Below are 17,704 nucleotides of genomic sequence, written 5' to 3'. Positions count from 1 at the left end.
CAGAGGATTTTAACCTCTTATAAACAACATTTTGTCCAACGTGTATGTAACTGTCCTCCACCTTTGGATATCAAAGTGTTAATAGGTATAAGAAATATAAAGGGATATAATAAAGGGGTCATCATTGAATTTAATTTACATATGACCTTCTGGCACTTGATTTACCTTTTTATAAACTGAATACTGACCCAGTAGGTGTGTAAGGAACTTGATTGCGCTTGCATTCTCAGTTACAGGAAGGCCACAACCTCATGTGTGTGCAAGCAGCTGCAGGACCAGGGTCCCCTTTAAAGCAACTGAGCAGCCAAATACAGCGGCGCCCCTCACATACACATCATTATAGCTGTATGCCAGGCTCTAGACAGCAATAACACTGCCACCCTCTTTATCTCCGCAGGTAAGCTATAACACCATTACTACCCAGACTTTGCTTAGCACACACAACTACACATGAGTCATAACAGGTAGACGCAGACCCCAGCAATGCTAGGCTATACACAGGACACTCATCAATTCATTGGTACAGCACACGCTCCTGGAGCCTCACACTCATTATATCGTGAAATATACATACTGTACTCCAGAGCACAAGAGTATTGTCAGTGTCACAGGGCACAATTCACCGAACACGGCATATTCACCACACACACATTTAGATATGCCACTAATGTCTGCAATTTGGCTATCGTTAATATAATCGATGTCACACATGTGCTGCCTCAATTATTCAGTTTGCTTAGAAAATCTTTCAACCGGTTTAATTTTTCATCTAACCAAATGAGCTTCAATTTGTCGTGTTCTAGAGCGCACTTATTATTAACATTTAATTGTATGGCACAAGCAAACAATTGTGCAGCCCCATATAGTTCTCTAGGAACTACTGACATCACTGACGTATAAGGCACAAAACAATGTTACTAATTCCAAACAAACTAATAAGCTGCTGCTGTATTCTCTTGATTATTGGTTCAGCTCAAAATATGGCTGCATCTACTCCCTTACAACAAAAGTACCATCGTTGCCCAAATGAATGCAGAATTTCATGGTAATTTATAATGATAATTCTGGTCCAGGTCTTCTGTGAAAAAAAAATGACAAATCACATGGCACCTTTTAGCAATGCTAGTACATATGTTGCGATATCGTCAGTTATATTGGGCAGATGAGCTGGTACTGCAATGGCTGATCCCCTGAAATGAGCCCATTGCTACTCAATCAGATCACTATCGGATAACATTATTACATCTGGTCAGAAGAAGATCACACGCACAAGCTGATGGCAAATGAAAGACCGCATCTGATTTGTTGGGTTGCGGTCTGTTACAGTACCTTTTCCTCTCCGCAACATGTCCGAATTACCTGCTTTTGTGAGTTGGTCTTTGTTCTTATATGCAGCAATGAGATAACGACAATCTTTTTTACACAATAAGGTAACAGAAGGTGGACATGTACAGGAAGAGACAACAGTACATATTATAGCCTTGTAGACACACCATTATAACTCATACAAGCAATACAGGTATTGAATTCTCTCTCTCGCTCTCTCTCTCTCTCTTTCTCTCGTCTTTTTTTCTCTTGCTCTTTCTTTTTATCACTCTTTCGCTATATCTTTCACACTTTCTCACTCAAAGACATTGCTACACCATGACAGGTATACACATCAAAGGTACAGCAAGGACAACTTTTAAACTCATCTCTTGTTTGGATGTCACAGTGTTTAGCGGAGACAAAAAAATAAATAAATAACAATCATGTTACATCCCAAGATCCCATAATGAAATAATTCACCATATCCATCTTCTCTTCAGGACGTCAGTTACATATTTACATTTATTTATATCTGAGTTTTTTTGTTGTTTTCTTTTTTATTAAAAAAAGAACAAAAATAAAATAAAAAAAAGACTGTTTAATTGTTATTGTAAATTAAACGTAGTCGGAAAATCCCTATTATCTTAGCCAGGATTTGCTGTGGGACTGTTTCCTATTGCACCAACCTCTTCCTCCATTCTTTGTTTCTGCAAACAATATACAAATACAGACACTACCAGGCCAGGCTTTTAGAACCACATGAATTAATTATAATAAATAAATAATAGTAAAAATTAAATAAATGGTACAAAATATCGTGAACGATATTTGTGTGGACGGTTTAAAATGTGTTTTGTTTTGTTTTTTTAATTCCCCCTGAGGCCCCAGAAATGAAAATAAATATTTGAGGCACAATATTAATAAGGGAGGAACAGGTGGAAATGATAAAATGAAAATAAATTAATATATAAATAATTGCACATAAACACACAGAATTGGTTTCCCCCAATTATAATCCACATGTGTTGTTATATAATTCATCCTATTGTTTCATATTCCACAGTTTATAACTCTTATTACTCAATTTAAACTTCTCCATATAATCCTCTTATTATGTCACATAATCCTCTCATATAATTCCTCTTACTACTGCACAAAATTGTTCCCTTTAACTTCTCTATAAACTGTTTCTTAATAACCTATATCTGTAATTGCAAACAATAAATAGAAATGCTGCTATATTTAACCCCTTGCATTGATTATTATAGGCTCTGTAAGAATCTCAGCTACTGCTCTGTGCAATCCCCCATATTTTCTAAATATTGCAATATTCCTTTTAGCCTGCAGTTATATATATATATATATATATATATATATATATCAACACTAAAGTGGCATATACTGTACATGTTATAGTGAGATGTGCTATGGTTATATTATTTTAAAGGCACTGCATACTACAGCCCAGGCTACATAGTACAGCATGCCTGTGAATGCTAAAATGATATTATCTGGGCTGTAAATAAAATGTCAGGGCATTTAGTACAATATGTGTACCATGGCGGAAAGAATGGTAAACCCTAATGTGGCCACAGCAGGCAACATTGTCTGTGATCCTGGCCAATTGACCCATTACATGACTCACACTAAAACAAGCATGACGCCAAATGGACCAATTGTAAATATTTGGATTGTTAAAAAGGCATGCATGGAAATCAGGATACAATCAGATCACAATCAGTATATGTATCCACTAACTGACACTATGGGTTCCAGAATTCCTCCTGCTTGGATTGAGTTCTTCATGGATGGACCTTGTCCATGAGTGTGACCAAGTTGGACCAGTATTCTGTCACTTGTCCATCAGGCAAACAACCGGAGGTATATACATTTTTGTTGAGCATTGGATAAGACCTGTATTGCATAATGTGCAAACGGTCTAGGTACAACCCTTACTGCCACTCAACATATCCACTTAACAAGTTCACATGTGTAGTGACCAATAGTGATCAGTTACACATTCTATTTGAATATCCAGAGAATAAAAGTAAATGTTTGATTGGGATGCGGTCAGGATCCTGGTGTTCGGAATCCCAGGGCAGGAATCCCCCCACTGCATCCCGATATGGTTTGAAATGCCGGTCCCAGGATCCCGAACACCAGAATCATGATTGAGGTCTGTGGGACTACGCACTGGTAAGCCATCTGGGGATGTGTGTGTGTGGGGGTGGGGGGGCGGGGGTGTAGGTTTAGGATGCAGGGGGAAACTTAGGGTAGGCTGCAGAGCAGGGTTAGGTTGCATGGAGGGGGGTTAGGTTTAGGCGGAGGGGCTATGAGGGTTAGGCACCACTTGGAGGGGTTAGGGTTATTCTGCGGGGGGGGGGGGGGGGGGGTTAGGATCAGGCAGTGGGAAAGGAGGGTTAGGGGTAGTTTACTTACCAAATGGGTGTCGGGATCCTGAACGACTGGATGCCGCTGTCGGTATTTTGACTGCTGGCAACCCACGCATCGGGATCCCGATACATACCATCCCGTTTGATTTGTTGCTTAAGGTTATTGCGTTTACAGACTTTAGTATAGGTGAAAATTACTCATACTTGTGCATCCTTACAATTTGGTCTGACTGTAATATTATCCTGTTAATTATGAGAATCGGACTGCTACAATATACCCTCCATGGCTATTCTAAACACATTTACTTCTGGAGATTCCATTAGGATTGTGGCTACACCATGTCAATATGCAGCTATAAAGCTTAATTTCCATCACTTATGTGCTTTTACAGACCAACTAATATAGCTAAAATGCTATACTTATAATGTCACGAGTTCTGCTCACACAGACAGAGGCCATCTATTTATTTGACTTATGCTGGGTACACGCTGGAGTAATGTCGGGCAGATCTGTGTACAGGTGATTTACGTGCTCCCGTGGTCATAAGCCACAGACGTTCGTTGGCCCTGCTGCACGGACAACCGGACAACCTATGTTATGCAAATGAAGGACATAACAATGATCGTTCTGGTCTTCATTAAATCTTTACAGTACAGCAATCAGGCTCAAGAGAATTTGTCCCTTAAATTGACACGACTGCCTGTCGCTCCAGTGTGTACCCGGCTTTAGCCTAACACTGTACATAAGGAAATATAAAGATGCAATTTTGACCAATGCAGTCCAATAACAGCACATTCAAATATATGTATTTAAGTCTTAGCATATATTGACATTGGTGTGCCTTTACAGTGGTATGCAATGCATAGCTGTACAGCTATATACTAGCATGGAATGTAAAACTGTACAGTTGTAAGTAACTTATAGTAACCTATCAGAAATGTGTTTTCATGAGTCTAGCTTGTACTAAAAATATCAAAGCTTATTCCTGATTTCTTGCCATACTGTATGATACTGAGCATCCGTGATATTATTCCTTAAACCTCATAAATGGGTTTACTTTCGTGTTTCTCGTTGCAACTCTACCTTGAATCTCCTAAGTAGCCCGAACACTCTATAAAGCTATTAGATACTGTAACTAGGTTACTTTAAGACATTTCATTATTACAGTATCTTCATATACTCATTCCTTGCAAGTCTTTCCTGTAAATACACAATACAGATTACAGTGCTGATATACTATAGAGATCTGGCTCAAGAACAGTTGCTTAATCATGTTAAAGTGTTTATATTTGCAGATCAATCAACTAGTAATACAGTAGCTGCAGGTTCCCCACAATCCTATTTCATCTGCTCTGATCTTCTGCTTTCATTATATCTATTATAGAGATCTGTTAAAAATCTAAGCTGCTGAGTTTTTTTAGTTATTAATACTTGTCATTGTAATACTATGTTTAAATATAAGCAACTTTTTGATTTCACTTTTTTTTTCCCAGTATCAGAAATTGCCCAGGTCTGTCACATTTGCAAGTCCACAATTTTTTGGGATTTGTAACAATCCTTATAAATTTAATACAATGTTGTAGACATACACTCAAAAATGTAACGGGTATAAATCGATCTATATGTATATATATATATATATATATCTATATCTATATATATATATATATATATATATATATATATTATAGATAGATAGATATATTTTACATATTTTGACACATCTCCAGAGCACTGCACTTAAACAATACAGTAACTACCCTCTCTTTTGTTGATTAAAAAAAAAATCCACAGAAATGTGATATATATTTCTATAAAAAAAATATTGCTCCCTATATTAAAGAGCTAAAAAAAAATCTCACTAAAGATAGTTTTTAAATTTAATTATACTGATTTAAAACTATATGACTGATGCATAGAAAAATAAATATATATATTTTAAAATCTATATACACATACATATATTTATATAGAGAGCAATATAAATATATACATTTATATATAGATATAGCTATACCTATATATTTATATGTATAAACATCTATATGTATGTGTTTACATCTCTGACATTTGAATAGTTGGAAAGCAAATGACTGATATAATATTTTCTGAAGAAAAAAAATATTTTTATGTTTTTGTTTTTTTTCAAATCTCTGATGTGGGACTGATTCTTGTCACAGTGCAATTACTTGTAGAAGTGGTTTAAAAACCTGGCATGGCATTTTCTGCATCCATTCCTATACAGCCCCTACTAATTTTGTGTAAAAGAAAAACAAAATAAGAATAAATGATAAAATAATTTGAACAAAAATAAAAATGATTTTTTTTAAACAAACCCTATTCCCCGCCCACTTCTCCCCACCCCCCCAAACCCAACATTTTTTTTTGTTCCTGAAAATCTCTTCCCATTTATGTTTTTTTCTTACCCCCCTCCCGCATTTTTAGCCCCAATATTCTCGTCCTTTTGCTTTGATTTTTTTTGTTATTTAAATGAATCGATAAAATGAACGGGTACATAGAGGGATTCATGCATTTTTTTTTCTTCGTTTGGTTCATTCTATCCTTTTTCGGGAATTTCTTTGATGTGTTTTGATTTTTTTTTGTCTTTTTTTTTAAGAAATCTGTTTTTTTTTTCCCCATCGCTTGTTTGTTTCAGTACTTTGTTCTCTGTACTTGCTTGTTCTTGTTCAGTTTGGGTCTCTAGCCCTTTCTGTCTTTTGCACTTCACCGTCACTTCCCTATTTAACCCTTTCACTGTCACAAGTTGAGTATAATGAAAGGGTTAAATGGTACAGATTGCTTGTACAGGGCATAATATTTTTTATTGCATGGAAAATAAGAAATTGTATGAAATACCTATGTATCACTACACTTTATCATGTTCCCAATACTTAATATGCTGAATTATATAATGTATCTTTAACAGTAATGTTTCAACAATTATACCCCCTATCATTGAAAAGTACAACACATTGGGGGGGAAGGGGGGGGGATTTTTGTCCCCATGGTTGGGATATAATCTAAAATAGTTCACTCACCCCATACAAGCAAGGCTGTTATTGAGACAGTCTGCATCCTCAGTAAAATGTGACCTCAAAATGTTATATACTAGCGTTAATGGCAGATGTTTGGAACAACCTCAATTTGTTTCCAAATCATGGTGTTTCACAATACATATATATTATCTAAGTATATTTCTAGATTTCAGGTGATTCCAGACTGGTTCTATAGACTCAAAATAAATGTCACTTCTTAGCAGTCTGTTTCAGATTTCAGACAGACCCTATAAAGACCATGTGGAACATTAGTCAAGATGTGGATTTGCGTACTACTGCAAAGCGGAAACACCTGTAAACATTTTAAGGATATTTTCAAAAGGATGAGCACTGTCTTTTACACATATGGATCTGTGTATCAGACTCTGTCTAATGGCCTTGTACAATTCACTTTAATCCAGCTCAGCTGGAAGAAGCATATTGGTTTCATTTTCCACTGACTTCAAGTTTTTGAGTTAGCTTGATGCACTTTAGTAGTTCTGGTTCTTGGTTTTAAACCCATATATTCTGTGAAAATGTGTAGTCCATATCTATATAAGTAAAATTATAACCCACAGTGCTGAGAGCGTGGGGCTTTCTGTGAACAAAGTTATCCTGAGGGTTTGGGGTACTAGAGTCTGCTGCTGTTTCAGCTTGAGTTAGGTCCACTTTTAAGAAGAGTTTTTGTTGTAATTTTTAAAACCAAAAGATAATTTGATATGTTTTGTTTTTTAGTTTTTGCGTTAGAATCATAACTAAAAGGACCAGTTTTGGAACTTAGTTTAGAACCAAAAGGGGTAATTTCTTAAGTTTATTATACAGCCAAAAGCTTGATACACAGATCCCTTGTTCTGGACCACACTACTTTAGCTTTCAGACCCCCTTTGTTCTATCCCTCTGTGTCTTTCTTGTCTTCCTCCATCCTGTTTCATACTGGGGTGGTCCTGCGATTGGCTGTGTTGGTGTGCGCAGAGTCCTTATTATCTTTGGGTATACAGTTATGAACTTGGAGGAAGCTGTTATCCGAGTTATAAGTGGCCGTTGGGGTACCGGCCGACTTGAGAGGGTCGCGGCTCAGCGTATACATGGAGATCTCGGTGGAGGGGAGGGTGTTGAAGCCCTTGAGGCCCACAGGAGAGGCATCTCGGGAGTGGGATGGCTCCGTAGACCGAGAGCTGGATCGGCTGCGCCTCTGATAACGGTAGCGATAGCTTGGAATGCGAGTGATTGCAGAGGACTGGAGGTAGTCTGTGGCCCGTGCTGTGGCCCTCAGCTGTTTGTGGCGGTCAATGAACATATGAACAGCAAGCACCCCCACCATTTCGGCAATAATGAAGGAAAGGGCCCCAAAGTAAAAGGACCAGCCATATGAGTAGCTGTTCTTCTTTGAGTCGCTTTTGGAAGGGTCACCTGCATTGGCTGATATGTAGACAATGATCCCGATGATGTTGCTCAGGCCTGTGAATCATGTATAAAAGAAAAAATAAGTAAGAATAAGGTATTAAACCATATAAAAAGTTAAATAAACTAAGTCAGAGTAAAATGTGAATGGATAACATATTTGTCTACATACAGTATGTGTGAGTAGGAAACCGAAACGTAGCTTATACAGATGTGTCCTCATACATCATTGCTGTAGTTGCGCCAAACAGTCTTCCTTCTGTGCGCCCGGTCCTGTGAGACTCTGCTAGCTTTGGGCGTCTTTTTTTGTTAAAACAGCAATGTGCAGCGACTAGGATACACCAGGAGCCTGTGCTGATTAATTTGATATGCCACACTTGTATATCTGTGTACGACTGAGACTGTATATGGAGCACAACAGAACTTGGTATGGAAGAAAGCTGCGGCTGCAGCATCATAGTACTGAATTTACAGATTCAGAGACACAGATATACAAGTGTTACATATACAATTAATACACAGTATAAAATTAATACACATTAATGCACAGTACAAATTAATCTTGGTGTCCTAGACGCATCTCGTTGCGGCTAAATGCTAGCAGAGTTGATATGGACCTGGCGGCTCATTAGCAAAAGGTATCTTGCGCTGCGTATCATATTGAGGCTAGATGTATGAGGACACATCTATATGTCTTCACACAGGGAGGCAGCCATTTTGTATCAATATTGAGCCTATCAATTCACTAGGGACTAGTGTTGTAAATGAAGTTGAAGGCAATGGGAACCATTTTAGGATTGGCAATGTAGAGGTTTGCCCTTTGGAATCTTGCTTTTTCCCCGTTTAGAAACTTTGGAGACCCGCTGACCTGAATCATCTGCTCTGCATCCTGCAATGAGCAAATTGGTGCTACAATGACTGACTGGCTCCTGTCCTATTACTCCAATAACTTTGCCAGTCACCATTTCCCAGATAAATATACTGCAGGTAGAGGAGGGGTGACTAGAGTTGCCTTTTCCTGCAATAAATTATTCCAGAGCCCTGTCTGACCAGAGCATTGGAGTATACTCATTATAGCAGACTCATACTTCATTCAAATGACTAGTGATTTTTGAGGATGCATTCTCTAGAATATTGGCTCAATCCACCTTTAGGGGTCTATTCATGAAGCAGTGAAAAGTGTGGAGAAGTGAGCCGATGGAGAAGTTTCTCCAATCAGCATTGATGTAATATTTTTAGTTTGCATACTATGAAATTATACAGAGCAGCTGATTGGTTTCCACTGGATCACTTCTCCACTCTTTTCACTGCTTCATGAATAGACCCCTTAGTGTTATTGGGTGGCGGTTACACTTTAAGGAGAAGCACGGGTTATGAAATTGCAAGCAAGAACAATTGCAAATAATGGTAAACATTTCCAGGGATACCTGCATCCAAATTATCACATCAATATGTAAATGTTAAAAAAAAACTACCAACTTACAGTAAATGTAATAAAATATATCTATATAAAAATATATGTATTTACTTTGTCACATAATATGGTAATTGTATGTGACAGTTTGCTGTACAGTGTTGACTAAAGAACCCCAGTAATCAGTGACACACGATATGGCACCATTATATTGTATAGTCTACTGACAATTTATTGACTTTGAAACACGTGTTTGGTGTATTAGCTTATTTAACAGGCATTTTCAGGATAGCGTTATTTCAGGTATATATGTTAGTTGTTTTCCATGATAAGGACTAACTTTTGTTACCTGCAGACACAAAGAAGATGCCAGCGCTTAATATGATATTGTGTCGGGTTTTGTAGAACTCGCTGGCTGCAATGCAAAGCCCTCCCATGAAGAGCAGGATCACACTGAGGATAGGGAATATACTGGAAGCCCTCACAGCTCCTGTAGAGAGAGAGTGACAGGTTCACGAAGAGCATATGCCTGTTTAAGCTTTGAACATCCACACAACATTAAACAACAATATTGCCTCAGGGCAGTGAGGGTTTTCTCATAAGTGTCTATTAATTGGGCAAGTTGGGGGGGGGCAACTGCTCATGAGAATAGATCTTCAAAATATGACAGAATGCGTGGTCTGTGCAGTGCGACTGGCAATGGGGTATTCTGTGCAGTGTGAACATGGGTTGCAATCAGGGCCATTGACATATATGGCAGGTCCAGGTGATACTGAGAGGGGCGTGGCCAAATCTGTGGCAATTTGGGTCATTGACACATACGACAGTTCCATTTGATACTGAGGGGAGGGAGGCGTGGCCAAATGCTGTGCACAGGCTGAGAAGGAGAGCATTTTTCCCCTTCAGCCGATGGCCTAAGATGCCGCTGAAACCCCTAGAACACACCTCCCCCTCTTGATGCCGTTTTGGTGGTGGGCAAACTACAATAAAGGGATTGCAGAGTATTGTGGTGTGTGCGCAAAATGTTGAGGAAAGAAATTGTTGGGCCACCATGAGTGGAGCTGGGATGCCAAAACTTGTATCCTGTCTATAGTCCCATTAATCTTAGTTAGGCCCATTGAATCGTGCTTGTAGTTATATACAGTAGCTATGCAATTATTTATACTCTGGCATTTTTTCACATAGTATTTTCTTAGTGGAATCAAAGTAGCTGAATTTAGGAATCCTTACTACTGATGAACAATAATCAATTTGCAATGTTAAATAAAAAAAACCTCACTCAAACAACCAGCTTTCTTAATTTAAATGAATACGTTTGTAAAAGTGAAAGTCGCTATTACTGTAAGCTTGTTGTCATTGTCCTGCTAGAAGAAACATCTTCTCCCAAGTTCTAAGTTACATGCAGACTGCAGCAGGTTTTCTTGCATCATCTATTTTGACAAGTTTCCCAGTCCCAGAAGCAGAGAAATGACTATTTTTCTCAACCATCCTTGCTTTACAGTAGGTGTAGTGCTTTTAGGATTATAAGCAGTAGTAGGCTTGTGCCAAGCATGACAACCAGAGCTGAGGCCAAAAAGTTTCATCTTGATCTCATTAGATCACAAAATCTTCACAGTGTATGAGGGCCTCCCACAGTCATGCAAATATCTGTGAGTTTTTTTCAACAATAGATTTAATTTAGGAGGTAATTCAGACCTGTTCGCTAGGCAGCGATTTTTGCACTGCTGCAATCAGATAGTCGCCGCCTACAAGGGGAGTGTATTTTTGCTGATTTTGTGCAGTCTCTGGGCAGCCCAGGACTTACTCAGCCACTGCGATCACATCAGCCTGTCCAGGACCGGAATTGATGTCATTTACGGTGCATATGCATGCGCAGTTCAGATCTGATCGCAGGCTATGAGAAAATGCAGCCTAGTGATCAGGTCTAAATTGGCCCCTTAGCCTCCTACCATAAAGCACAGATTTGTGAAGTGCCTGTGCAATTGTCTCAGAGAGAGTGTCTACAACGGTAGACAGTAACACTATCAGAGTTGATACAGGTATTGTTGTTCTTCCTTTGCTCGATTTTAGAGTATAGTATGTTATAGACTAATTGATTTGTGCCATAATAACCAAAATTTCTCTGATATTTTTGATAGTATTATGGGAAATATTAAAAGTCTGTGAAACACTGTTATATACAGTATTTCCCTGATTGTTGATATTCCATAACTTTTTATTAAATTTGCTTTGAAGGTTCTTTGATCTTCACGATGAAGCTTTTGTTTAACAATGGACTAACCAACTGCAGGATGTCTCACAGACTGGTATATTTATTTTAAGTCAATAAAAACTGATTGTATACAAATGGACGTTGATTATTTCAAAAACAATGCTTTACTGTTTTCTCAATTTGACATCAGAGATTATTTTCTGTTGATCAATGGCAATAATTCATAAATACATCCATTTTAATCCCATAATGTAGAAAAAGAAAATGTGAAAAATGCCAAAGGAGATAAATACTTTTTAATTAAAGGGTCCTACACACTTGGCGATTTGGCCGATTTTGACGATCAATATTATCGTTGGGTGATTTTTCATTAATAATTTTTTGCATACACACAATGATTTTTATGGCCAATTTGGACGATATTACACTACATTACATTGATATTGTCCAAATTGGCTTGCATGAATAAACGATGATCAACCAACGATGAACGACTGCGGGGACGTTGAAGCATCCACACTGAACGATATGAGCGATTTATTGTTAATTTTTGAACAATATTGTCATATCGTCCTTCAATATCGCCAAGTGTGTAGGGCCCTTAACTGTAGGTGCTATAGAGACCAGTTAAAAAAAAAATACATTTAGATGACTTTCATGTTTAATGAAGGGATAAATTGTTGAAGGAATGAAGGTGAGCACACTCTAAAATATACTTGTCAATTTTATTACAGAATAAATTTTTTTTTAAAAACTATCTTTATTACCATATCATAGTTTGCATCCATCTGATTCTTGAAAATTCAATATTAATAAAAAATTTGTATTTCAATTTAATTCAGCCTATTTAAAAATAATTGTAATGTAGCAAAATAGATTACATTGTTTAAGAAATCAATTCTAGCTGATTGTACCTAAAATGCAAAACAATTATCTATGGTTGCTATTGATGGGTTTTTACAATCTCATTGTGGTAGTATTATTGCTAAACAACGGTAGAACTTACAAGCCATATGACATACATAGGCCAGAGCCTATATTTTGAACATACAGTATCAATTCCGTTGCGCCGGACACTGATGCCACATTAGGAAGCTCATCTGTACTGACGCCATGTGTAACACTGTTTGGGGTTTAGATCCTTTTGCGTAAAAGCAAAAAGGTCACTTCATAGGGTTTTGGTTTGCCAAGATATGTGAGTGGACACAGGCCTGTAGAGCTAACAAGGGATTTAAATTATCTTGCATCTGATCCTATTACTGTAACCTGGTCAAATAAAGTGCCAAAAAAGCTGTGACTTTTTGGACTGCAGACCTGTGCATACATGAGCAAGCAGCAGATAACTACTGCAATGTCTTTTCAGCTTGAAAAGCAAAATGGCACTTTCTGTCCTCAGAAGGTGTGGGTAAAAATGAGCAGTAATAAGCCCTATTTCAGATAGCGATGCGGAACGTAGGACTAGTAATTGCCCAGGTCACCAACCACATCACTTTGCAAAGGCTAAAATCATGTGCAAGTTAACTAGCACGTCACTGGTGCGCCAATACTTCCACAACCTGCTGCAGTGTAGCACAGTGTGAACACCAGAGGACGCAGTTCAGATTTAGGTATAAAAGCATAAAAACTCCCTTATTATGCATTTTAAAAAAAACTGGATAGAATGGAAAATAGATTACTGGAAATATCACTTAGGGCAAAGCAATGTCCAGTTTTCCTGTAGGACCCCTACTACTTGGAGGCCTTATTGCTAAGCTACTAAATTTCAGAGAGAACATTCCTGCTCACTAGATGGGGCTCAAAAAGCTATGGTTGTCTTGACCAACAATAACAGGATCTACATTTTCCCCCCTGTTATTCGATTGAATTGCAGAGGCAGTGGCCTCCTCTACTTCTCAATGTCTCAGTTGATAAACAGAAAATTTCCTTTTTAACCTGGAATACTGCAGGCACGAGCCTGGCTGTACACTGTATGAGAGGTTGGGCACAAAATTCCAGCAGTCAGAATCCCGATGGTCAGGATGCTGACAGAGGCATCCCGATGATCAAAATATGCATCCATACGCAAAGGCATCCATACGCTCATGGAGCGTATCGCCTAGTGTGTATCCACCTTTACTGTCAGGATCCATCTGAGGATTCTGATCTGTATTCCCAACTCCCTGGATCCTGACTGCATCCCAGGGACGTGCAGTCAGGGGAGGCAGAGCCTCCCCTGTCATATTCTGATCTGATGATTAGTATAATACAAAGTAGATTCTGTGCAACTAACTTCTTTGTATTATTCTACTCTTTTTTTTTTTTGTAGTAAAAAAAACTAGCCATACTTGGATGGGAGGCAAGCAAGAGCGCTGCCTCCCACTTACCATTACTCACCTGTATGAAGTGTGTGTGTGTGTGTGTGGGGGGGGGGGGGCGGAGCCCCGGCCGAATGCAGGAAAAGCCCACTGGAAAAACAAGGGGATGAGGCACCTCGCTCTAACTCTGCCTCAATGACAGGGCTTTGATAGTGGATGCATGGACGGATCCAGAGGGAACGTGACACACTGCTGTCTGACCCTCCCTGATTGGTTGCCATAGCTGTCAGTCTTCCCTACAATGGGCAGGCTTGCACGATCAGCCCAGCTAAAGTGCTGGGCTCAGTTACAGTCCAGCTTTTCGTCTGGGACCCGGAGGAGGCAGAGTCAGCGCCACTGAGGGCAATGCATCACTGCAGGGACTGAGGAAACTAGCAGGAAGTTCCAGCCAGGCCAGCCACTGTGATCACAAGGATGCCGGTGTCGCGGTCCAGGCGCCCAGCAAGTCACGAGGAGGACGCCAAATTAAACTGAAGATGATGCCCTTGCCCTGGCCCCTACTGGACCATACGATCGGTGGGTGAGTAGTGATCCTGCTGGGTGCGGGAAGAAAGGGCAGAGCCCAGGAGATGGAAGTTTGAAGGCTGTTGCTGAAGTGGGTGAGGTCGGCTTCTGGCTGCTGCTGAGGCATGGGAGGGATTGAACGAGGAGCACAGTAGCGTTGCTGGGTGTAGGAAGAACTAAGTAAGCGAGGTTGGCTGCTTCTCGGGAGTGAGGAGGGGGTGACTTGTCTACACTGAGAGCTGAGGAGGCACTGAATTTTGGCCAGTGCCTCCCCAGTTACTGACCTCACCGCACTTCACTGCTGCATCCCCATAAGAGCATATTTCCCACTAATGCTGGACTGTAAGCAATATTGAGTCTTCCTACACTTGTAATATTTACAAATTTTGGTGATGAACCCTCTTACCCAAAGTCCTTTAGAATGAGCTTCATATACGACATTTTTAATATAGTTTATGTTTCTACATTTAGTTGTTATAGGCTCATCAGAGTTTAGGTTAATGAGCAGGGAAGAAGAGGGTCACATGAGGTTTGCTACTGCATATGTTATTGTGTTTTATTTTAATGTTTAATGACATTTCAATATGTCATGCAAATGTTAACTGCTCAAATTACTTTGTTATGCAAAGCACACTGTGCTATTTACTGAGCTTTATGTCCTGCCTATTTTCTAACCAGATTATGTCTCCTACACATATAGCTTCATGGAACATTAGGGTGCTCAATTTTTAATGGGCCTTGATGTTTCAGCATGTTAAAAGGCTTAGCTCGCACATGCTGCTCTTGTTAGAGACATCTGCTGGGCCTGAGTCCTGGGCATCTCATGCCATTTACTCCACTCATTCTAGGGGGTGTCTCTCTGAGTCAAAATGAATGTTGGTTTTGACCTGATTTTGGTTCACGCTGATCTTTTTTTGCCCAAGGTATTTAAAGTATTGCATAATTTTGCTGGTCCTGCTGATGCTTGTTAATAATTTCCATCCCCATTTAGGATAGAACTATTTGACATTCTGACCTCCAATTTGGCGACCTTATCTACAGCCCCAAATTTGTGCACGTGTGACTTTAATGCTGAGCTTGTCCCTTCCTGAATAGATATTTACCTTATAGTCATTCACTGAATTTGTTACACTGGGTTCAATCATATAAACTAACAGAAGTCTGGTATTCAATACTGTAGGAAATCCCTGCTGTTCACATACTGTACATACAACTCAAGCCTAGCATAGGTCTCACACTGTATACTCTCATCCTCTTCCACCACTCCCTCCATACCTTTACCTTATATAGTCTTTAACCTCAACATGGCTGGATCAGTGCAATGAAACGCAGCCTTGAAGGTGTAGTGTGCATCCTCCCTGGTGAGTTGGGATTGGTTTAAAGCCATATCCAATAAGTCATATAGTCCATTTATCCTTCCATCATCAAGTTTTATAGTCTGATATTGAGAAATGAAGGTCCAGTTTGGGGCAGGCCTTATGCTACTGACACTGAGTGGTGGATATAGAAGACTACATGGGGCCTTAAGCGAGATACCGATTTAGGGCCCCCAACCCTCAAACAATTCATAGCACTATATTTTCATTCCTGATTTATGCCCCTTACATTATTTGTTGTTTTTTATACCTTATATTCCATTACAGTAGCACATGATGCAGGTCGCTGGATGGCGGTCGCTGGATGGCTAAGCTAAGCGACACAAACACCTGGCCCATCTAGAATTAGACTCCAGTATCATGTGGATTATAAGGCAATATCACAGGAATTATTCGTTATAATCAATGGAATTATTGGTCCAAATCACTGGAAGAAAATTACAAAATCACTAGAATTAAAAGCCAGTATCACAGGAATTATTTGTTCTTATCAATGGTATTATTGGTCCAAATCACTAAAATGACAAAATCACTGGAATTAAATGGCAGTAATGTCGGGAATTATATCAAATGGCAGTACCACTGGACATATACGGAAGTGTCAGATAGGATGGCACTTTTAAAAAAAAAATAGTCCCCAAACAGCACATGATGCAATAGTCCCCAAACAGCACATGATGCAAAGAAAAGAGAAAAAGAGGTGCACTGACACTGAGCACTGACCAGTGATTCTCAGCACTGATGATACTACTGAGCAGTGATACTGAGCACTGATGATACTACTGAGCAGTGATACTGAGAACTGACACTGAGCAGCACGATGTAGCACAAGACACTGAGCACTGACCAGTGATACTGAGCACTGATGATACTACTGAGCACTGATACTGAGCACTGATGATACTACTGAGAACTGACACTGAGCAGCACAATGCAGCACAAGACACTGTTCTAGTATTAGTAATGTAGTATTACTGAGCAGCACAAGACAATGAGCAGTGATACTGAGCACTGATGATACTACTGAGAACTGACACTGAGCAGCACGATGCAGCACAAGACACTGTACTAGTATTAGTAATGTAGTATTACTGAGCAGCACAAGACAATGAGCAGTGATACCGAGCACTGATGATACTACTGAGAACTGACACTGAGCAGCACAAGACACTGTTCTAGTATTTGTAATGTAGTATTACTGAGCAGCACAATGCAGCACAAGACAATGAGCAGTGATACTGAGCCCTGATGATACTACGGAGAACTGACATTGAGCAGCACAAGACACTGTACTAGTATTAGTGAGCAGCACAAAAGCACTCTGGAATTGTCACCCCCCAGATACCACTGTGACTGGAATGATGATGACCGATGCACAGTCACAGGACACTACTACCACAGCACCCTACAGCAGCAAGATGCAGCGCAAGAGAGACATTGTACTAGTATTACTGAGCAGCACAAGACAATAAGCACCGATACTGAGCACTGATACTGAGAACTGCTGAGAGAACGTAGCTGTTATGAGCCACGGCAGTGGCTCATTCTTGTTTTGCATTTTGGTTATGTATTTTATGTTATTCTTCTGTTTCTGTTCCCCTTGGCTTTTATGGGGTGTCCGGAATTCACCCTTAAGTAGGGGGTACTGTTATGAACCACAAGCAGTCGTTCATTCCTGTTTGCTTTCCGTTTATGTATTTGTATTA

General features: G+C 39.4%; 1 protein-coding gene across 2 annotated transcripts in view; it reads right to left on the bottom strand.

Moving 5' to 3' along the window:
- Positions 1–6,086: 6,086 nt before the first annotated feature.
- CACNG2 (calcium voltage-gated channel auxiliary subunit gamma 2) overlaps positions 6,087–17,704 on the bottom strand; it is a 364,493-nt gene continuing 352,875 nt past the window's right edge. Inside the window, exons 3-4 of one of the 2 annotated variants that reach the window (XM_063938813.1) lie at positions 9,902–10,042; positions 6,087–8,195 (exon numbers count right to left, since the gene is read on the bottom strand). In XM_063938813.1, coding sequence (XP_063794883.1) covers positions 7,666–8,195; positions 9,902–10,042 — 671 coding nt within the window. In that variant the 3' untranslated portion in view covers positions 6,087–7,665. The remainder of the gene's footprint in view (positions 8,196–9,901; positions 10,043–17,704) is intronic. The other variant, XM_063938814.1, reaches the window with a different exon arrangement.

This window comes from Pseudophryne corroboree, chromosome 9 (assembly GCF_028390025.1).
Source record: "Pseudophryne corroboree isolate aPseCor3 chromosome 9, aPseCor3.hap2, whole genome shotgun sequence".
Classification (NCBI taxonomy): domain Eukaryota; kingdom Metazoa; phylum Chordata; class Amphibia; order Anura; family Myobatrachidae; genus Pseudophryne; species Pseudophryne corroboree.
Note: the sequence above shows the minus strand (reverse complement) of the source record. Positions and strands in the feature narration are given on the sequence as shown.